Source organism: Tachysurus vachellii, chromosome 13 (assembly GCF_030014155.1).
Source record: "Tachysurus vachellii isolate PV-2020 chromosome 13, HZAU_Pvac_v1, whole genome shotgun sequence".
NCBI classification, from domain to species: domain Eukaryota; kingdom Metazoa; phylum Chordata; class Actinopteri; order Siluriformes; family Bagridae; genus Tachysurus; species Tachysurus vachellii.
In genome coordinates, this window is record NC_083472.1 from 4,630,001 (window position 1) to 4,654,781 (window position 24,781).

The following is a 24,781-nucleotide window of genomic DNA, read 5'->3' on the forward strand; positions in this document are numbered from 1 at the left end:
GATTAATTCATTAAAATTTAATATAGCTTTTTGTGCATTCTGCCTGTGGATATTGGAAATAGCCTACATTTAAAAAAAATTAAGTTTTAATGAATTTGAAAGTCCTTATATAAAGTTGCTGTGGTTGGCTGTGTCTCAACTGGTTTGGAGGGCGACTCGATTCACGTAGCCTACTTTATTTACTACATAAGGAGAGACCGAGAGTGTTATGGTGTCTGGACTTGAGACTGAGAACGAGTGATGTGCAACCCTCTTTTCAGGGATGTCTTGTCTAATCTTTTCAACAGAGCCCTATACTGTTTCTCTGTGTGTGTGTGTGTGTGTGTGTTTGCACATCTATTTCCTCCGGGCCAGTGACTCCTCACGTGCTGCTTGGCTTTGCTCGGCTATCTTCTCCTATTTATATATCCTCTCTACTGATGGCACTTCACTTCCTCTGAAGCAGCCACTAAAAGTCACTCAATTCATGGAGGGACTGCAATTCAGAGAGATCCAGGATCCTGATTCATTTAGATGGTGCAACTTTTCAAGCCTAACCTATCATAAGCCAATCTTTCTATTGAATACATGAATACAAATAATAATCACTTGTAATATGGGTGAAGGAGCCAATACCTTTAGTCTATTGATTACCACTTAGATCACTTGAAGATCATTTGCAGGCTAGAATGCGGTGAGAACTTCCATGTCTCTTCTATATATTTGAACAAAGCAGACACTACTTATTCTAATACTAATTCTACTTATCTCATTGTTTTTTCTTTGAGTCTTTCTCCTTTCTTCTTTTTCTACTTCTTCTTCTTAATGCTGTAGTTTTTTTTTTGTTTTATTCTGATAGGAAAACAAAAATAATATTTTGCTTTTATGTTGTGTTAATTAATGGTTGTGTATATTTGTTATTCAAAGATTGTTTACATGCATTTCTAATCAAAATTAAACCAACAGACAATTAAATTACTGATTAAGAATTCTGTCTATCACAAGTCATTTTCAGCCAAAATTCGAATCCTCCTAGTAGCCGTTTCTTTCTTTCACCTATTTAATTATTTCAGATTTAGACAGGGCTTTACTGATCTCTCTGGCCCTTAACTAATCTGTTAAGATACCGTATCTCTCTCTGTCTCTGGATCCTAAAGCTCTGCAGCCTGTCACTAACAGGGTTCAGCTGATCAAGAGGCCTTCATATTGCTGGACATAAGGTCAGCATGTGCCAGTGGTGCCACAGGGTAGTGTCAGATAATGCATACAAGAGCTGTCTATAAACAACAAACCGGTCAATCAGCCTACCTAATAACCAACCAACCAGTCAACCATCTAACCAACAAACTTCCTAATCAAACAGTCAACCGTTCAGCCAACCAAACAACCAACCAATCAACCATCCCACTTCCACACACTTCCACACACATACATATATATGAAGAGCTTGAGTGTCAGAAAATCATTAAACCAAGCAGGACAGAATCTAGGTCATCGTCAACATGTCCAGTTTTTACAAAATATAAAAGGGATTGATTTGGGTATTACTTTTCCAGAATCATGTATATTGCTGCTAGTGGTTCAGCCAGGACTTTATTTCAAAAGGAGATGAGGAAATATACTAAATCACATCATCATGTGGATGATTTTACACTTAACATATTAATAACATTGGCAAATACAAGAAATTAGATGCTAATAATAGAGGGTCATTTTTATTTTCTGCTCCCACACCAACCCGAAGCATTTCACAGGCCATCAAAATAAGGCATAATTTCATTTGATGGGGCGGTTAAATATGGAATGTGCGCTGTGTGTAGAATTTGTGGGTTGCTATCATAAACGTGTGCAACACCTCGTTTGCTGGATGCTATCCAAATGCTATCTAAAATAAACATAACAGGAATGGCATCACTAAAGCTGCAAAGTTAATTTAATCCACTGAAGTCACCATTAAATCAGTAAACACACACCATTGACTTCCACTGGAACATTATCAGATGAGCTAGGGTCATATGTGTGCAAACCATTACAGAAAATCAGCAACCAATAGAGATAATGGTTATCATCTGGGTCACCGTCATGGTCTCTGAGTGTATTAATATTTAGAACAGGAAATGATCACTTTTGTCTGACAGTGCACACATGAGGATTTATCTGACCTTGTAGCCTGTTCCTCGTCTCACACACTCTTGTCTGAGAGGTGCCTCTTTAATCAGCTTTGATTTACATGAACGACTGGCATTTGTAATCTTCACACCTCACTGATTTTAGAAATGAGCCTTTGAGCCTTGCTTAATATTTTTATTATTACAATCAGTCTGTAGTGAAATTTTGTGCTAATCTGAAAGGAACTGAAGTCATATCCATGAATGAAGTCTAGGTAACATCAGCTAAACTGAAAGGATTTCTGTGAGGAACTTACTTATATTTTTAAACTATTACTGCTAATACTAGCTAAGCATTTAACAGGCACAAACCTGACAGGATTTCTGAGAGGAATTTTTTACATTCATATATCTTTACTGCTAGGATAACAAAGTAATATATTATAACCTGCTAGGATTTCTGAGAGGAATTTAGTCTTGTTCTTAGATTGTCCCTACTAAAACTAGTGCTAGTGCTAGTACTAGCCAAGTATTTAACACGTGCTTAACTAACAAGATCTCAGTTAATCAGTTCTCACTGCTAAGGCTACTCAAAAGCTAATGTCCGAAACTGCCATGATTTTTGAGCCATACATAAATCATGGTCATGAATCTTCACTGTGACTAGCCAACAAGCTAACCTGTCCCAACCTGAGAGGATTCAAATTCGTAAGCATCAAAAACCATCAAGCTAATGTGCTAAATTGACAGGATTTCTGAGATGTATATGATATATTCAGACATTTTTCACTTTAAAAACTAGCCAACTATCTAATTTGTGTTAACCTGACAGAAATTTTTAGATGAATTTAAGCTGAACAGTATGAGAATCACACTATTAATATAAACTGGTGCCTTGATGGACCATTTAGCACAAACATTTAAGCACATTTAAGTCTCATGGTTTGTTAGGCGGTTTCTGATGTACCTGTTACGTGTCGCTATTTTGGTTCATAACACTAATACACAAAAATGTGCTTTCCTCAGTGGGTATTTATATGGTTTTACCACTAAACCCATTCTATTAACGTCACTGGTTGCTCAAATTGATTCCACATTGCATATTGTGTTTATTTGAAACGTCAACTTAGCAACCTACACCTACCTCCCACAGTTATCATTATGGTACATTTTTATTACTTTATCCTTTGCCGTATTTGCTCATAACCTTATTTTTACGATCTAAACTCTACTTTGTTTATTCCGAGACTGGAGGTCTTATTTGGAGGGTAGATTTAGATTTGGATCACACCACAGATTTGGGTGTGGATGGAATCATTCTTTAATCATACTTGGGTGGTCTTGAGGACATGCTCCAAGTGGTTTTAATTATTTTGTATTTGTCAAATGTCACAGGAAATATAGCCTATCTTTTCTATTCTCTATTATTCTATGTTGGCTTGAAATCAGCATGTTCTTACATTTTCACCGCTAATATTAGGCAAGTGTTTAACATGCAGAAATATACTGTAAGAGAAGTCTGCTTATATTCTTACATCGTTTCTGCTAATGCTAGTCAAATATTTAACAAGCACTAACCTAACATTTAGGAAATTCAATTATATTCTTAGCTTTTACAGGAATACTGAGAGAAATTCAAATTATATTCTTCCATTTTCAATACTAACACTAGCCTTGTATCTAAAATCACAAACCTGACAGGCTTTCTGAGAGGAATTAAGTTATATTCTTACATTTTCACTGCTAATACTAGCCAAGTATCTGGTTAACCTGGCAGGATTTCTCAGGGAATTTAAATGATATTCTTACATTTTACAGAGAGAGGACATTAAATGAAGGTTATGGGGTGACCATGAGTTCATTCAGTACCTTTGAATGGCAAATATATGTCATTCATTATTATACTGTGTTCATGTCATTCTGGAATGATAATAATTACTGACATTTAAGCGTCAAATACCATTCCTGCCTTTTACAAACTTGCATTTATCACTAAGCTCACTTGATACACAACCTAACAAAACCTAACAAATGTCAGTGGCTTACACACACACACACACACACACACACACACACACACACACACACACACACACACACACACAAATAGATTAAAAAAATCGTTTTACAAGAGTCCACTATAATATTTTAGAACTTTTATTGTGTGAAAGATTAGCTTTCTGTTTTAAACAAACTGATGATAGAAATATACTTATTGTTTAGCTTATTGCTATCTATCATTCTGTTTTTGTTGTTCCATGCATTGCCACAAAAGTGACTAATGAACAATTTAGAGGAGCATCTATTAGTAAAGATGTCCTGGTGAGGCAGTTTTTTAATAAACCCTGAGCCTCATATATTACATAAATTACATAGAAATGTGCTTTCTTGGACAGCCTTCTTTAATCTTTTGTGTATATTTTGTGTAGGTTCATGACTTGGATTAATTTCACTTTAGGGTTATAACACTACATAACATAGAAAAGTTCAATAAGGTACAGTACAGTACAGTATTTGGAACATTTTGTTTTTGTATATTTAGTCTAATAGCAAGCAACATATTTATGTCATTCTTCATAGCTTAGATAAATTTTGAGGTCAGACGTCATTTAAGTCAGACAGTGTATTCACTGTCTGACTTAATAAATATACGATTTAAAATATTTATATATTTTAAACCAAGCAAAACTGTTATTGCTTATGGACCCAGAGAACACATCTACCATTTATTAACGCATGGTCGGTTTGACTCTCAGACCTGATTCTGATGTACTTCTGAGGACAGGGTTGACAGCCTGTGGTGATTTTTTTATATGACTGGATGATACTCACTTGGGAAATTATCCATGATAGCGGTGTGTTCCTCAGCTCACACACACTCTCACCTTAAAGGCACCAATGATTGCCACCACTGACAGCTCTAATTTTCTGGTTTGAGCAAATCACTTGTATGGAAATGACCTGTCATATATTATCTAAAATAGACAAATAAGGCAAATGAATTAGAAGGCTTTCAGACATGAAAGTTTTTTTTTCTTGTTGAGTTGTGTGTGTGTGTGCTTTCACTTTTTCTTTTTTCTCAGAATCTTGTGTAAGGCAAGAATACTAGCATAGCTCTTTGCCAAGAATGAACCTTCTTTAAATGTTACGACCTCTAGTTGCTTTAAATGAGTCTTTTTTAAAAGGTTAAAGCGAGTGAACATGATGATTTTTAGGCACTGCTCCCTCAACTCAGCAGGGGTTATTGATTTCAAGTCCACAGGCATGAAAAAAACACTGCTTAGCCACAATTTTATCCTCCCAAAGTTCTACAGAAGGCTATCGGGGCATGAACGAGTGCTTTCTAGCCGACATCTTTCCTTAAATACAGAGAAAGAAAGACATAATTCAAGCACATATTGATCTAAACATCCTAAATAAATACATCCTTCGCTTTACAAGTTTAAATGTCTTAACCATGGTTATAAAGTGGGATTAAAGTGGGATTAAGGTTCTTCCACTAATTTTTTCACCAGCTAAATCTCACCCAAATCTCCTCTATCGCATAACTACCAGTTGGAGATGGTGAAGGCTAACATGTTCTTCACTATGTCCAACAACACACCTAGAGTGTGCAATTCTTTATTACATACAGTATATGAGCTCACAGATTGCCATGATTGGCTGGTGTTGCTGTGATTGACAGGCGAGAGACATTACGCCGCTCCCTCCGACAGAGCACACCTGCTGGTGGCAGATGAATGATGGATTAGTGGTAAGCATGTTTGCGTCACACCTCTGGAGTTGAGGTCTGATTTCTGTGTGCATGGAGTTTGCATCTTCTCCCCGTGCTTTACAGGTTTCATCTGGGAACTCTAGTTTCGTCCCAGTCCAAATACGTGTTCCCTGCCAAGTGCCCAGGATGGATTCCTGGATTCCTGTGCAGGATAATTGGTATGGAAAATGGATGGATGGATGGATGGATGGATGGATGGATGGTGGTTAGGACTTAAATCGTCAGTTCTGTGTTGTTTTATGTAGCTTTATGTGGTTTATGTAGCACCATGGTCCAAGCGAAACTTTGTTTTATTTCACTGTGTACTCTATCAGCTATATCTGTTTAAAATGACAATAAAACGCTCATTGACTGTACTGTAAAACTAATATAAATATATATTGAAAATCCACACTTGCACATGTGGAACTGTGTGACTGTGACTTTGGTCTTTAAACATGGCTATAATTGACATATGCATCATAGCAATTCCAGTAAATGTAATTTGAACGTTTTAGTTCAAAATTTATATCTCAAAAAGTTTTATCTTATTCTTCATTAATAAATTGAAGCAAATTAATCACAGTCACAGACTGCCGAGCACAGGGCTGGAAGGCGAGATGCATGCCTATCGAGGTTGGCTGCAGAGGATTTGTGGGGTGCTCCCTCCACAAAGCCTTTACTGCGCTGGGCATTACAGGAACAACAAGGAGCAGGGCCATCGAGAATATCACAGACGAAGCCGAGAAAGCCACGAGATGGCTCTGGATCCGTAGAGGAGCACCATGGGGGCAAGCGAGCGCTACCTGAACACAAGTCGCGGTCTGATCAGCCGTGGCTGGGTCGCCAGGGCGAGGGTGTCTGATGTTGAAAGACCCGAAACACCCAAGGACCTCAGGTTACATCACTGATGATGTATTTAGGTGCATCTGAAGATGTGTTTCAAGAACATGAAGTCCAAATGTTCATTTTTAACCTTGTTTGAGAAATAGCACCTTAAAGTAAATTTGCAGTAAATATTTAGTCCTTATTGAAATAAATGTCTGTTTAACTACAGTTTTGCTGACTGAGAAAGCTGTGGTGGATAGGCCCATGGCTCATCAGATTGTCAATTATTTTTTCCCCCTAACACACATTCTTGGCATCACTAATGGCTCACTAATCCTGCCCACGTCTGGGCGTATGCTATGTTTCCATCCAAGTGATGGCAAAAATGAATCGGATTCATATTCTGAGAAGAAGCAACAAGATGACACCATCAAACAAGTCTCAGCCAAAAGCACAGTCATGGGCAGACTGGAACATACAGTACACTTGATATGGCATCACTTATTCCATCAGCGTTTATCAGATTGTCGCTTTAGCCTTGACCTCTTTAAAACATAAACAGTGTTGGCAGTGTTAGTTCAAGATCTAACTAATCCCAGTTCTCAATACAGTTCTTGTTCAGGAATATTGCCTAAGTTCTAGCATGACAAATATTGCTGGTCACAAGTCAAGACCAAGTTATGTTTCATTTCCCTCGCATGATCAGTGGTGACAATATTATCTAGCCAAGCCTGAACCTTTTGATGTTACTTCAGATAAGTTTATAACAAGAAGGAAAAAAAAGCACAACTGTTGCTATGACGTAAGTGATAACAGGAACTAACTTGCTTTGTAGACGTTTAAATTGTAAATGGATGCGTTGTTCATGATGCACTGTTCTGGAAAGAATAAAAATTGTAATCATTATCAAACTGCTGTGGTATGAGTGGAATAAATGAGGATGTGGCACACGTTTATGGGAAACTAATAGGAAAATAATGACTGTGTAATGCAGCCTGAGGGTTTTATTCATTTCTTATCACACAAACTAGTTCAATGGATTTTTAAAAAATGTTATGAATTATATTTTATATATAAATCCTAAAATATACTGGATGTCATGTTGCTGTCTCACAGCTCAAGCGTTCCAGGTTCTGTCCTGCATTCAGTTAATAGTTCACACTCCCTAAGAGTTTTCTCCAGCTTCTCAAGATTCGTCTCAAAACATGCCGGTTTGTGGATTTGCTAAGATAAATTGGCCCAGTCTTTGAAGGTGTTTGTTCAAATTGCCGATGAATAATTTTTGTCAACAACAAAACGAGACGATAACTAAATATAAACTGTGACAAAATCTATTGACATTTATAAAACGAATAAAAGCGAGACAGAAATAAATGCCTGAGATGAATAATTTTTGTCTATAAAATTTACGGACTAGTATGGAAAATTTGGGAGCCTATCCAAGCACAGCTCAGGGCGGAGGTTAGACACACATTTGATCTACCCCGGAAAATCAGCACCACTAGCCCTCATGCATGCTGTTTCTAGACAAAGAAACGTCCATGCTTGGGTCTTTTGTGGACATTGTGGATGATTGCAAATACCTTGGAGTTCACATTAATAATAAACTGGACTGGATTAAGAACTCTGAAGTCTACAAGAAGGGCTAAAACCATCTATACTTTCTGATGAGGCTGAGGTCCTTCAACATCTGCAGTACGATGCTGAAGATGCTCTGAGAGTCTGTGGTATTAAAGAGATATTTAAGTGTGTGCTGTTGATGTTTGTCAAAATGGGCTGCACCATCGACAACTGTCCAGCTTCACGACAAAGTTTACGCAAGTATGGAAATCTCTGTGTGGCGACTACCGATGCGAGTGAAGACAGATTTTAGTGTGATCCGTGTCAAAGAGCACACACTGCTTCTCCTTCTTAGAGTCCAGAACCTTTTCAATTTTAGCAGCAAGAAAACTGATTTGGAATTCTAGTAGCAACTTCACAGTACAGCGACTGGAGACTTGCAGCAGTGGAGCATCTCTGTTTATACTTAAGGAACTACAAAATCCTTCACCTGTGCAAGTTGCTTGGGTTTTAACATCTTTAAAATATCTTGCTGAACAGTCTTTTATTTGAAACGTGTTTCCACTGCTTGTGGCTCCCGGGTTCTGGCACTCTCTTTGAGTAGGGAATGCCTCTCGAGAGCTCTCTGGGATCTGAACAGATGCTGAATGTTATCGTTTCAGTGTTCACGGTCTCTAATCCGGTAGGAGCAGGTGCTCCACTTGACCTGTAGAGAAAACACAACTCGCTGAGTGAGCTCAGAGTTCGATTTAGGGAGCTGTGGTAATCTCTGAAGAGGTCAAGATTATGTGTGAAAGTGGGCGGCTTCCATATGACGCTTCTGTGTGTGTAAGTGTTTGTGTAAGTGTGTGAGAGTGTGTGTGAGCGATTGAGCATCTAGGGGCAGTTCACTGACTCGCACCAGCTGTTGAAGCAGCACATGAATGCTCCAAGTCCCACTCCTACTCAAGTAGTGTGTGTGTGTAACAGAGAAAGTGTGGGAGTGCTTGTGCTACTGTGAAAGCACAGCACAGCTCTGCCAGACCTGTCTGCATTTGGACAGCAGAAGGCAAGACAAGTTGAGGAGAAGAAGATGCCAGCCATTTTGGTCACCCCCAAGATGAAGTCAGGATTGCCCAAGCCTGTGCACAGCGCTCTGCCCATTCCTCAGGCTCACATTCAGACACGGATGACTCAAAGCAGCGGTGCGAAGCTCACACACCACTCCAGTCTGAGGAGAAGCAGCCAGGGCACCGGCGCACCGCAGAGAAAGAGCCAAACGGCCAACGAAACGTCTGCAGATCCACAGGTTTGAGCAAAGTGATTCTGACGTGATTCTGAGGTTGATTCTGCAGTGAGTTTGTGACTCATGAAAGATCTTAGAAATCAAAGTGAAATAGCGTTCCTCACTTTAAAAAATGATTTTAAAAAATGCAAAAAAGTAAGGAAAAAAGTCAGGAGCCGTAAACATTGTAATAGAAGCGTAAACTCAGCAGTGTGTGCTGATTAACTCGCACCTGCAGGCAGTTGAGGCTTTGGTTAAGCGTTGTAAAGTTTTAATGAGGCTCTTAGGTTTTTCCAATGTGTGTGTGTGTGTGTGTGTGTGTGTGTGTGTTTTGTTTGAATCAAATATGACAGGTGATGCAGCATTTCTTCAACTGTAGTGAACATTTTTCTGAATGTTGTCTATTGACCATCATTGCACAATCAGATTTCCTTTAATTATACCTTAATGATGTTAATAATAATTTCATTATTTTACATCATGTTACATTTACATGTCCGATGGAATTTTCCAGCAAATTCTCAAATTTTCATCACCTACTCTATTTCTGTGAACTCTCCGTAAGTCAGTTTAATCATTTCAGTCGTCAGAGCCAACAAAATGTTTCAAAAACAAGTGTCCTCACTTTGTAAAAGTGCTTTTATTTGTTGTTACTTAGCGACATGAATTTTTAAAAATGTATGTATTAATAACATACAGAGAGTTAATAAATAAATGAGAGGATGGTGACTGACTGTTTGTAGCTACTACAATATAAGTAATAACAGGAACTAACTTCAGTGTCATGAAATCACTCAAAACCATAATTGAATAAAAGTCGAATAACGATTTTGACACACGATTCAAATTCGATCTGATTTCGCTATGGTGGAATTTCAGTATGATACATTTTTAAACGTTGCCTGAATATTTGCTTTAGGTTTATGGCTAACTTAACAGGAAGCTAAAAAAAGTGTGCCTTTACTTCAGCTCCTGCTTGCTTCTGAATGTTGAAACTAGCATGATAGTACGTTAGCATGCTAGTGCTATGTCGTGTAAAAAAAAAAAAGGAAAAAAAGGAGAGGCTTGTTCTTGTATTTAAATCTATGAAGAACGAGTGTAGGTTTGGATAAGCGGTCAGTGTTTATTACCTCACACTAATATAAGCAGTATTTTATGATGGTTAGACTAAAACATTTATGTATTGTATTCATCGATAAGCTGGTGTATCGAATTGAGAGCCTTATATCACATGAAACAGTACCATAGGTTGCATCTTTAGAGCCTTAATAATGATTACTATAATCGTACTCTACAACTAAATTGTGTTGACATGTTAAAAGTATTTCAACATCTGTTAGCGCCCTCTGGTGGCTAAGGTTTGGAAAATAGCTTCACACGTTAATCAAATCAGCTTATTTTAGAACATACAGAATTAAGAGACAAATAGGCAAGATTTAGTTTATTATAGAACATTCAAAGAAGTAAAATATGCTATTTTAATAGATATACTATAGTTATTATATGCTATATTACTATATATTCCTATAGACATAATAAGCTATATTTCTATAGCTTGTGTATAATATTACAAAATATACACTATGCACTATAGACATAATGTTATATATTTATATATTTAACACTATAGAACATCTGTAATAATCTCTTTGATTCTACAAGCAAATTCTGATTTATTTAGACATGTATTATTAAGGAAACTAAATACGGAGATCTGAGATTATGGACATCATTTCGACATCATCGTCACCACATGATGCTCAGCGAGGCTTGTTTCTTCCTCTTAAAGCCAATTGATCTTGAAAGTTTGTTTGTTCTGGACGACTGAGACCTGACTATTTTCGTAACCCCTGAATAATTCTAGTAGAAAATGGTTTTTTTTTAGGACTAGAGGAACCAGGCAACCCTGGTCAGATGTGATGTTCTGTCTCATTACACACCGAGTCCAGCAAATCTGCAGCTGCATTGTGAGTGTGTGTGAGTGCATATGTGTTTATTTTGCCCTACGCTCCTGCTGCAGCAAGGAACTTGGTTCTTCATGTGGTAAAGAGGATGAAACACTACACCGCTGCCCTGTCATTATAGCATTACAAAACACACAAGCGCACATGGCAGTGCTGGATTTACTACACCCGCTGTATGCTGTATTAGTAGTGGAGTACCCCACTACATATGGGATCCATAGAAGGGCATGTCACTGAAGCTGGTATGTATTGATAGAACCAGATATCACCCATCTCCCTTTACCCTTTTGAGCCCTGCAATAAGGAAATGAACCATGGGTTTAATTTATGAAATTGGACACGAACTAATTAATGCGTAAATTGTTTGTACAAGAAATGATTATGTGGAAACAAGAAAACTTTCATATTCTCTGAGAGCGCACGTTTACTTTTCTTATACCTTAAAAAGAGGCAACAGAAAAACATTTCATGAAAACGTCACTGAATAAATAAGACATGCCAAGAAATGGCGGGGGGGCACGGTGGCTTAGTGGTTAGCACGTTCGCCTCACACCTCCAGGGTCGGGGTTCGATTCCTGCCTCCACCTTGTGTGTGTGGAGTTTGCATGTTCTCCACGTGCCTCGGGGGTTTCCTCCAGGTACTCCGGTTTCCTCCCTTGGTCCAAAGACATGCATGGTAGGTTGATTGGCATCTCTGGAAAATTGTCCCTAGGGTGTGATTGCGTGAGTGAATGAGAGTGTGTGTGTGTGTGTGTGTGCCCTGCGATGGGTTGGCACTCCGTCCAGGGTGTATCCTGCCTTGATGCCCGATGACGCCTGAGATAGGCACAGGCTCCCCGTGACCCGAGGTAGTTCGGATAAGCGGTAGAAGATGAATGAATGAATGAAGAAATGGCAGCTGTATAGGAAAGAAGGAGGAGTTAGTACATCTGTTTTAGCTGAAGCACTGCATTGGCTGAGCTGTATTACTGGAAGATTTTAGCGTATACCGTGTACAGGATTGTAGTTGTAATAAGTTGCTATAACATGTTTAGTCATTTACAGCTGGTTGGTGTTCATCAACATACGCAACACACGAATATAAAGGTAATCAAAGTTGTTGTTTTTTTGACATTGATAACAGAGGCTTTATGCGTATAAAAGTTTGAGCTGGATTGAGTCGGCTTGAGTTTGAGCGCCGATAAAATACACGTGCGGTTTTGGCACTTGTGTATAAGATGCTTCGATTGATAGTGATGGGAAAACAATTGAAATTTTAAACCAGTACTAAATAATCACTCAGACTATTATTCATCAACAAACCATCAACAAATCAGCAATGAAGCAAGGGAAGGACAAACTAATAAATGACTGGAACGATTGCTGTACGATCAGGTATACTAGGAAAAATTGAGACCAATAGAAATTTGCTAAATATTTTTCCCATTCCAAAAAAAAAATAAAAAAATAGAAAGGAATCTTTAGTGTTTTGTGTTTTCCATAAAATATTAATCATCTCAAAACTGTTGAGTAAGAGGTCTCTGTGGAACAAAAAACGAATGGGTGTTTTCAAATCTTCCATAGTTGGATGTGACTCGTAACTAAGGCAAAAGTCAGAGAGTACTGTATTAGAGAGAGATTCGATTTTTAAGGCTTTCTGACATACATTTACATGGGAATTTAATGAGTTTGATTAATATCGTGAATTCCTGATTTCTCCAAAAATGTGCTTAGTCACTACTAAACATCGACTGTTCAAATTTAGGATTTTACAATTTAGCATAGAAGCAAGAAATGTCTTTTTTGGGTTAATTTCAATGTGTGATTTGACGATTTGGTGAAACCTTTGCTTCACTGAAACCAAATGTCTATAAAAATATATATACCGTGTTGTCCAAAATTGTGGGAATTTTATGATATGAAATAAATTCAAGCTGTATTTCTTCTCCACTCTGCCAATCTCCAGTGGAAACCTGACCTATGCTCACAAATGGCCTTTTATTTTCCAGAATAAACTCATTTTGCTCTCTCATATATATATATATATATATATATATATATATATATACTCCAACACAAAACCGTGCACTATATATAGCTCTGAGTTTTGCACTTCTGTCCCTTTTATGCTGGCACAAGTAGCTGGAAAACTTGAGGCTGTAAAATAGTGGTGTAGAGTTTGTTTTGGTGGGAGACGCCGTTTAAGCTCAAAGCTGTACTTTTTTTTAAAGCCGTCTGCTTTCCCTGTACATAAAAGCTAATCGTTTTGTTAAATGTCATATCATCCATTCATACTGGAATGAGAGAAACTGTTAGGGTAGCCGGCAATAATGACATATTTGGATTTTAGTCAGGATACCAAAAAAAAAAAAAAACTGCTAGTACTGATGTGTGGCCTCCATGTCTTTTGCTGTTAAAGTGTTAAACATGAACTTGGTACATTTGCAGAGCTTAGGTTTACAGGTTTGAATCCATGTGTTCACTGGTTTCTGTCCATATAAACCACACACACACACCCACACACACATACACACACACACACACACACACACACACACACACACAACCACAACCTACCACAGGCCTGAGGCATGGATCTGGAGATTATTAGAAGCACCGCAGGGGAGAATCGATGCCAGACCCTGGGTTTTTTCTTTCATAGGATGGGTGGAGTCCTCCAGAGCCTCGGAGCTCAGAAATAAACACTGCGTATGTACTGTATGTTGTGCCTAAAAAAAAATTCGCGAGGAAACAAAAAGTCAAGCGACTTTTTTTCTTGTTTGACTTTTTCTGATATGTGACCTGGAAGTGTTAGGTCTCTTGACTGGATCATTACTTCCTGGTGGGAGTGTCCAGATCTGTCCAGGTCTTTCAGTCATTTACATTTGGCAGATTGTTTTATCCAGGGCAGATTACATTTATCTCATTTATACAACTGGGCAGCTGAGGACCTCAACTCAAGGGCCCAGCAGTAGCATTTTGGTGGTATTGCGATATGGAGCAATAGACCAACATCTTTCCCCTGAGCTACTTTGCTATTGGTAATTAATAGTAGTGGAACTCGGTATGTTGCGATTCAGACTCTTTTGGTGTTGGCTGAATGTTCAGATTCCTGCTCATTTTTCCTCACTTACAAGAGGAAAACCTTAATGACAGAACTAGACACTGCTTTAAGGCCCCATGGCAAGCATACTATGATCCTTAAAATAAAAATCAGCCACAATTGTCACACTGTATATTTATAATCACACCCTCCAGTGTCACCAAATGAGGATGAGGTTCTCATTTGAGTTTGGTTCCTCTCAAGGTTTCTTCCTCTTCCATCTAATGGAGTTTTTCGACACCTCAGTCACCTCAGGCTTGTTTATTTGGGATAAAAAAAACACATTTAAATATAAGTCTAATATTAATCTTGAACTTTTATATTATATTAATCACTGATAATATTAAGATTTTTGTATTATATTTCTTATGTTCTACAAAGCTGCTTTGAGACAATGCCCAATGTTGAAAGCGCTATACAAATAAATTTAAATTGAATTTAATTAAATGATGTCCCTGGCGTTGCAGAAGCTCTGAGGTGGCACACACACACACACACACACACACACACACACACACTTTACGAATAATCTGGAAGATTAAGCTCATGTACAGTGAAGTACAGTGAAAGCAAATAATTAGGTGTAATTCAGAATGGAGTTGATTCAATCTGGTAGTTGACGGTGGAATGGATGTTCAGATATGATGCTCAGACACCTCAATCGTGCTCTGGAAGCAAGGTCACACTTTTATTGAAAACAGAATGAGTCATTTACTAAATGGTTGGACATCACTGATTCATCGCTGAATAGACTCTGGCATTTTAAATTTACTGATGAAGATTTGTGCCAAGTGTTGATGGGATAGACTTCGGAGTCAGCGTGATTCTGATCAAGATAAATCACTAACTGGAAATGAATAAAATATATAGTATGAGTGAATAATAGATTATCTCCATCCTGCATCTTTGTCCATCCACCCATCCATCCATTCATCCACCCACCCATCCATCCATCCACCCATCCATCCATCCATCCATCCATCCATCTACCCACCAATCCATCCACCCATCCACCATCCCATCCACCCATCCATCCAACCCCATCCATCCACCCATCCACCAACCCACCCACCTATCCATCCACCCACCCATCCATCCACCCATCCACCCATCCATCCATCCATCCATCCACACATCCATTTGAGATCTTCATTAACATGATATCTCTAAAACAAGTGGTTAAATGTTGAAGGATTTTTATCGATGTATCACTGTAGCCGGCAAAGGGTTCATATCACTCACTCACTCACTCATTTTCTACCGCTTATCCGAACTACCTCGGGTCACGGGGAGCCTGTGCCTATCTCAGGCGTCATCGGGCATCAAGGCAGGATACACCCTGGACGGAGTGCCAACCCATCGCAGGGCGCACACACACTTTCATTCACTCACGCACTCACACACTAGGGACAATTTTCCAGAGATGCCAATCAACCTACCATGCATGTCTTTGGACCGGGGGAGGAAACCGGAGTACCCGGAGGAAACCCCCGAGGCACGGGGAGAACATGCAAACTCCACACACACAAGGTGGAGGCGGGAATCGAACCCCCAACCCTGGAGGTGTGAGGCGAACGTGCTAACCACTAAGCCACCGGGTCCCCCAGGGTTCATATCATATCATAAAAATCTAAGAATTATTTTTAATAATAATAAATGTTCATGCTCAGGAACTCAGGGCCCACTTTTTAATGGAAAATTTTGTTTGACACCTACAGAACCATATATACAGTATATATGAATATAGCAGGATAATCCAATTTAATTTTTATTGGGCTATTAACAACGAAAATTGCAGCGTAAATTATTCAGGATCTAAATTAGTACGTTCAGTACAAACACTGTCAAGGTCAAAGCAAGGTTTTGCAGTAGATTTGTTGGCAGCAAGAGCAGAATTGTCCACATCACTGGCGTCAAGTTCTCCATGTTTTTCGTACAGAGCAAAATGGTGCAATATTATCACAGGATCAATTATTCTAGTATTATTTATCTTTTAACATCACAGCTAGACAGTTTGTTTTTTATTTCTGTGTCAGAGTATGTCCATGTTATTTGGACAGCGTAATGAACCGGCTGAGCCGCTAAAAAACATGTCTGTGTGTTTGTGTGTGTGATGTCACGTCTTGTACCAGTCTGTTAGTCTAGAAGAGAGAAAGTGTGTTACTCATTTCTGGTGAACTTTCTCCTTTTGGTGAATGGACAGATTTACACAGACTGGGCAAATCACTACCTGGCAAAGTCGGGTCATAAGCGGTTGATCAGAGACCTTCAGCAGGACATAGCAGACGGAGTACTTCTGGCTGAGATCATCCAGGTTGTAGGTAAAAAAGCTGTCTAAATTTGATTTTTCTTGTTGTTGTTGTTGATGATGTTGAATTGCTCACTTAAAGAATGTCTCAGGTTTCAGTTTTATTTCCTTGATTTGAGGAGGTTGCGACGCCACAGACGCATTCATCCTGTCTTATTTTGTTTAATGTAACTAACAGAGAACAGCTTGGTTCGGCTGAAACACCATGCCGCTTTGGTTTATTTATGAACGGTTTGGTTTGGGTTTATTTTTGAGCACTTAAATGGAGAGTCTGGTTTGGAAGCACTTCAGTCAGCAAGTTAAGATTTTTATGACATGTTGACATGTTTGGTCTGATTTATAAAGCACCTTTTTACATTTAAAATGTGTCTGAAAGTGTTTTATGTTTCGTTCATGGTGCAGATTTGACAATTAAAAAATTAGCAAGAAACAAAGTATTAGTGTGCTAAGCGTCCTTAATGATTTATTTATAGCACATTTTACACATTTATAATGTGGCTCAAAGTTCTTCATATTAAAAACAAAAATCAAGCCAACAAAATTAAGAAAAATTCAATCGTCTATCTATCTATCTATCTATCTATCTATCTATCTATCTAGCCTACCCAAACATTCAACAATCTATTAATTTTCCATCTATCCATCCATCCATCCATCCATCCATCCATCCATCCATCCACCCATATGTTCTTCCTTTATATCTGTCTATCCATCCATTTATTTTCCCCCTGAGAGTATTTCCAAGTATCTCTATACATGATTCCATTTTCTGATGCAATAATCCATCCATCCATCTATTTATCCACCTCTTTTCCTTATTCATCATCCATGTTGCACTCTCACTTTGATTCTCTGTCTCATCCAAGCTAACGAGAAGATCGCCGATATCAACGGCTACCCTGAAAGCCGCTCTCAAATGGTAAGCTTTGATTTTATGCCATGTATTTAAACCGAAGACTGGAACACAAACTATAAATAGAAATATCCCCAGATTCTGCGATTAGATACCAAACATTCTAATATACACAGAGCTCTCTCTAAAGAGGGGCTTTTAAAAGTGATCTTAAAAGGACTTGATGTTAAGGACCACACAGACTTCTGTACTCCTGAGTGAAAGAGGGATTTATGTTGTACTGTCACACAAACACACACACACACACACACTCACACTCACTCGCTCGCAGTAGGAAAGGGCTAAGAATAAAAGTCATAAAAGTAGAGCCGTCCCATTGAGGTCCATCTGCCCTTGACTACCCTAGACTGGCAGTTATGGAGCGTTATATTCGAACACACACGTCTGTACTAGTGGACGAAGCTTACTGACGTCTTTCTGTTTGATGGCTGCAGGTTCATAGCATGTGGTTAATGGTGTGTGTTGCAGATTGAGAACATAGATGCCTGTCTCGGCTTTTTGGCAGCTAAAGGAGTGAATATAAAGGGACTCTGTGCTGAAGGTAAGTGGATACGTGTAGGTGTGTGTGTGTGTGTGTGTGTGTGAAGGAGACAAAGTGTGAAAAGTTTTGCTAATGCTAATTTCACCATTACAACCATACAGGTAAGATTTACAGTCATGTTAGGGCCAGGTTGTGGAAATACTAGTAAATTAACAATAGATATCTTTTAAAATAACAAAGCTGCAGCAGACCGGCATCCCTTCCAGTTTTCACAGATTACACTTAGGATCCATCATCAGGATAAATAAATTACTGTACTGCCAAACTGCTCCTTTATTGAGTCCTATATTTGTTTATTTGATTTATATTTTCTCACAGAGATCCGCAGTGGCAATCTGAAAGCCATACTGGGCCTGTTTTTTATCCTATCACACTACAAACAACAGCAGCAACATGCAGCGCTGAAACAGGCCAACGACGTGACCCCCATCCTCCAGACTGTCCGTGTCCGGAGTGCCAGTCCTGCCCAGGGACACTCCCCTTGGTGCACTTCAAATGCACCAACCTGCCCGGTCCACGTCCACGAGCACGAGCCACACAGCACCAGTAAATCTGTGCTCAAGACTCAAGAGGACATGCAATCCAGGTATGTAGAGATTAAACACACACACACACACACACACACATCACTGCATTTTAAACATAACAAAGTATCAGTGACTATAGTCAAAGGATGCACATTTTCACAAGCGGATTCCGGGATGGGAATTTTGAGTTTAAAGGGTTAAAACACACAGAAGAATCTAAATTTTAACTTACTGAGTATTTTTTATTTAGATTAAATCGTGCATGCGTGTGAATTCCCGTCTAAGCGTGCTTTAAGGTATGACCTTTGGTAACCTCATGCAGGTTAATCCCCCTGCTGAAATCTGATTGGCCCCTGATTGGCCCCCATTCCATCAATCGTCGACGAGAAGAGCAACCGGAGAATTTTTCACAACGAAAAATCATTAAGAACTTTACTGGCTCATATTTTTTTATTAGAGCGTTCCTAAGCCTAGGAAAAAGGAATAACTGCCAAAATGTATTTGCACCGTACTGAATAAATTATTTTGTGTGCTTGAATGTACCCTGTACTTGGCCCCTGAATGTAACATGTGGCCCCTTAATGGCCCCTGTTACAGAAAAATCCTAGAACCGCCACTGACCTCATGACTCAAACATGTGGCCTTAACCAAACCCTTGAATATTTTGGCCCTGTCTATGTAGGGGCTTAGAGACAGACACCACAGACCTGGTCCATACACGGTTAGGTAAATGGATGAACTTTGATGTTGGCTTGACAGAGCGTGCTGAACAATCTTACACTGTATTCTTGTCGTTGATTACAAGATACTTAGCATTGAAACTGTGAGGGGGAAACAGACAACAGACTAAACCAGGAAAATGTGGAAAAGGGAAAAATTTGCTTGGATAGGAAATGAGGATTGACCTTAATGACAATAATGCAGAGTAAGACATGGCAACAAAATACTAACTTCATCAACACAATAACTTCATCAAAACCTTAAGAGTGTGATATCATGGAAGAGGAAACAAATTCCATTCTTCTTCTTCTTCTTCTTTCGGCTTTTCCCTTCAGGGGTCGCCACGGCGAATCATCTCTCTCCACCTATCCCTATCTTCTGCGTCCTCAAATCCCATTAAGGATCATAATCATTATCAGATGCCATTATTACCATAGGAACTCAATAATCCTGCTATATACATTTACATTTACATCGTTTAGCAGACGCCCTTATCCACAGCGACGTACAAAAGTATATAGTACTATATTCGTATTTGTTATATAGTAGCTATGCGGTGTACAGATAAATGATTGTGCACATCTGACCATCACATATCCATATGTGTAAAGTGTTAGCACACAATTTGGAAGCACACAGTTTTACAGAATGTCTTTGTAACAACCAACCGGACTGAACCCCTTCCCTCGCACGTCAGAGAGAACCCTAACCTCACCTGAGTTCTGACACTTCCGGGATTTCAGCGATATATACTGTACCACAACCACACCAACAGCCCAGTGAGAAGTATTGCTGACTCACCTCTTCATACAAAGCAGTTGTTTTGTTCCTAGTTTCTCTGTATATGATCTTCACTCTTTGTTTCCTCAACCTAGTCTCCTGCATTTTGCCCTTGTACGCTATGCTGACTGCTTTCCTGGTTATTGACATTCTGCCTGTATTTTCACTGTTCTGGATCGTTTGCCTGTGTACTTTTATTAAAATGCTGTTGCGCATATGGATCCTACAGCCTCTACCTTAGAGAAAGAACCCTTAACGTGGTGTGTTAAGGTTGGAGGAGAATATCATAAGAGCAAAAGGGAACTAAATCTGGAATGTAATGCTGAAAAACCACATATAAGTGATGGTCAGGGGTGTACATACTTTTGCCACATTGTGTGCATACACATTCAGTATTAATGACAGTTAATAAAATATGATGAGAAAAACAACTGACAGAATGAATCCATGAATATTTCAGCGCTCCAATTATCCTGAACAGAGATCGGTTAATGAGTTAAAGAGATTATGATGCTTATAGGATGTGAGTGACTTTTCCTCCAGGTGATGAAACACACGGATGTGGTGGATGCTGATGATCAGAACGATAGCTCATTTCCGAGTGTACGCTCAGAAATCTTTGACAAAGACTTACTCCTGTCGCCTATTAGGTTGCCACGGTAACCAGTCGGCTCAGGTTAATCAGGTTAAAATCATTATTATACTGATTATACTGTATAGATTGCATCAAAGCTCTGTAAATCTCTCTTAGGATACTTATTTATGTAAATATAACAATTTATTTATATATTTAGTTAGTTAGTTAGTTAGTTATTCATTCATTCATTTTCTACCACTTATCCGAACTACCTCGGGTCACAGGGAACCTGTGCCTATCTGGACAATTTTCCAGAGATGCCAGTCAACCTACCATGCATGTCTTTGGACCGGGGGAGGAAACCGGAGTACCCGGAGGAAACCCCCGAGGCACGGGGAGAAAATGCAAACTCCACACACACAAGGCGGAGGTGGGAATCGAACCCCCAACCCTGGAGGTGTGAGGCGAACGTGCTAACCACTAAGCCACCGTGCCCCCCAGTTAGTTAATTAATTAATTAATTAATTAACCAATCGATTAATTCATTAATTAATTAACTAATACTTATATAATAATAATTATATATATATATATATATATATACTATAAATATATACTAATAATTAATTAATTCAATTAATCAATCAATCAATCAAATTATTTGGTGGTTTGATTCCTGCCCCAGCTCTGTGTCTGTGTGGAGTTTTCCTGTGCTTCAGGGGATTCCTCCAACAATTCAAAGACATGTTCTGTAAGCTGATTGACATCTATACAATATTAATAGTGTGTGAGTGTGTGTGATTGTGACATGAGATGGGTTGGAATACTGTCCAGGATGTTCTAGCCAAGTGGGACAGACTCCAGGGGACCCTGTGTAGGATAAGCACTACAGAAGATGGATGGTTGGATGGATGGATGGATGGATGGTTGGATGGATAGATGGATACAGTCATTTTACATGGCATGAATGAAATAGCAGATGGATGACACCATCTGAATTGCCTGTCAAACTGTTGGCTGTGAAAAAAGGTTGCTGTAAAGATAGACACAGTAATGGTCATAGTTATAATTTCTAATCTTCTGGATTAAATTTCTTCTTATGAAGGGGTTTCCCAGACGCCTCCATAAATACAGCAGACATAACACATGTAGAATGTTAGATTTCTGATCTATTGTCTATTGTCTTTTCTCTTTTCTAATTTCTCTTTTTAGATAAACGTTTATTTTCTTTTTTCTTGTTGAATTGGTCTATTCTGAGCTCTTTCTTGTCTCACTATGTCCATCTTTATATCTCATCCATCCAGAGGCTCGTCTCAGAGTAAATCACGCAAGCTGTGTGCGGCTCCAAAAACGTCCAATAGGTCAGATCCACAGTGTTCAGTAAACTCCACAGTGCCAAATAATGCATGACCTACTGCACAAATGCTGTGTGTAAGCAAGATCACTGTGTGTGTATGTGTGTGTGTGTGTGTGTGTGTGTGTGTGTGTTCACGTGACCGCTATCCCCCTGCTGTTCTTGGTACACCACCTCCCTCTAGCTGTGATGCTGTGTTACTGTAACGCCTTCAGGTCCAGTAAAGCATGTGAAACTTCTGAATGGCTGATTTGTTCGTATTCATATGATCAGAAGGTGACATTAAGAAAAATAAAGCTGCTGAGCGTCTTTTGCCATTACAGTGGAACTTTAGCTTCATCAGTAGGTGATCTTTTAAAGAAAATTAAAAGAGCACAGTTAGTGAAGTTTTGTAGATCTGAGGCTAAGGTGAATGTGTGTTTGTCTGTTTGGGTTTGTGTGTGTGTGTGTGTGTGTGGGTGTGGGTGTGTGTTGTGTAGATTACCAGGTCCATCGATCCAGCCCAGGAGATCCAACAGCAGACGCAGCCAGAGTTTCATACATCGTGACGAGTCTAAAACCCCGATGTTAACCTCATCGCAGAACACAGGTACACAAAATCCTCCTTGTGCTAAGTGAAATATCAGTGTTTATTCAAAAAAATATATAAACAGGGATCATTTTCGGTAGCATAATAAGCAGTGAAGCTGGAAATGTAATTAGAACCTTGTGAATTGATGTGTGATTTGACACCATGTCTTGCCTAGAAACCAAACAACATTGTGTTGCTTTTCAACTCATGGGCTTTTAAGTAGCACCTGGTTTGTCTTCCATTTGAAGGCATTGATTTTAAAGTGTGTGTGTGTGTGTGTGTGTGTGTGTGTTTGTGTGTGTGTGGTCATAACACATTTTTTTAAGTATTTTAAATTCCAGGGTTATTCAGAGTCCCATTTTTTGCATTCTATTTTTCAGAAGCAAAATTATAGAGTGTAAATGAAGGTTGTGTGTGTTTGTGTGTGTGAGTGTGTGTGAGTGTGTGTGTGTGTTAGAATGAGCATGTTCTCTCAGCTGCAGCTGGTTGTGGTATGCACTCATTTGCTGGCCTTTGATTCAGCTTTAATTAAAGAGTGAGTGAGATAAAGATGAAGTGAAAGAGAGAGAGAGAGAGAGAGAGAGAGAGAGAGAAGCTACGATAATGAGAGCACATGATATAAAAAAAAAGGAAGGGAGTGAATGAGGTTGGTAAATGTGCATTCATGCTCTTGGATTCATTTACAGAAGGATACAATGGTGCTATAATATAAACTGGGACTTCAGCCTAAAACACAACATGGTCAGTTTCCTTTAAACTCCAGACAGGAAACTATCCAATGATTACCAGTGCAACCGGTACTCACAACATCACCACGGCTCTGACGCAGTGTGGACAGTTTTTCATTGATTTTCCACTGCTGAATCAGGACCTGATTTATTGTGCATGTGTGTGTATGTGTGTGTATATAAGATACAGCAAAGTGACACGCAAAGTGTAGAAAAAGTGATATTGAGCATGAAGGACCACCTCGGTTAAGGCCACACCTGTAAAACTCCTGCCAGAGCATTGTGCTTGTCTCAGTTTGGATTATAGGCTTGTACATTTCCCTGGTGAAATGATATTGGGTTTATTCCATGTCCTGAGTGATGATGTGCCTCATCTGTAATTTGGATATTTTTCACAAACCCTGAGGGCAAACCTCAAAGCCTCAAAGGCACTTTGTGCTCTTCAGATTTTGGCTCTAAGAGCTCTTAGTCGCTCCAGGTGTTCACTAACCTGCCCAGATCTGTGAGGAATTTAACCAGATGATTTATCCTCGAGTTCTCCGTCATGTGGATTTCTTAATTTTTATTTTACTTGGCTCACATTTATTGGCTGGAGATTTTATAATGTACAGTGAAATGCGAAAAAAAATTCTAGTTATTGTTTTTTTTTTAAGTTATGTTTTATAGTCATGAGTTATGTTTATTCGGTATATTCAGTTCAGTTTATTTGTATAGCGCTTTTAACAATTCACATTGTCTCAAAGCAGCTTTATTGCAGAATTTAAAATTTTAAGTTTAAAATTAAGTTACTATTTATCGCTAACAATTTTCTCTAATGATCAAGCCTGAGGTGACGGTGAGATGATATGAGGAAGAAACCTCGAGAGGAACCAGAATCAGAAGTGAACCTCATCCTCATTTGTGTGTCACTCTCTCTCTCATCACTCACTCATTTTCTACCGCTTATCCGAACTACCTCGGGTCACGGGGAGCCTGTGCCTATCTCAGGCGTCATCTCAGGCGGAGTGCCAACCCATCGCAGGGCACACACACACACACTCTCATTCACTCACGCAATCACACACTACGGACAGTTTTTCCAGAGATGCCAATCAACCTTCCATGCATGTCTTTGGACCGGGGGAGGAAACCGGAGTACCCGGAGGAAACCCCCGAGGCACGGGGAGAACATGCAAACTCCACACACACAAGGTGGAGGCGGGAATCGAACCCCCAACCATGGA

General features: G+C 39.1%; 1 protein-coding gene across 3 annotated transcripts in view; it reads left to right on the forward strand.

Annotated features, from left to right (window-relative positions):
• Positions 1–24,781, forward strand: part of nav2b (neuron navigator 2b) — a 121,796-nt gene that overhangs the window by 15,803 nt on the left and 81,212 nt on the right. For 2 of the 3 annotated variants that reach the window (XM_060885847.1, XM_060885848.1), the window contains exons 1-6: positions 9,302–9,517; positions 16,743–16,860; positions 17,714–17,766; positions 18,229–18,301; positions 18,620–18,887; positions 22,739–22,848. In XM_060885847.1, the coding sequence (XP_060741830.1) occupies positions 9,302–9,517; positions 16,743–16,860; positions 17,714–17,766; positions 18,229–18,301; positions 18,620–18,887; positions 22,739–22,848 (838 nt within the window). Of the gene's footprint in view, positions 1–9,301; positions 9,518–16,742; positions 16,861–17,713; positions 17,767–18,228; positions 18,302–18,619; positions 18,888–22,738; positions 22,849–24,781 lie in introns of those variants that run through there. The other variant, XM_060885849.1, reaches the window with a different exon arrangement.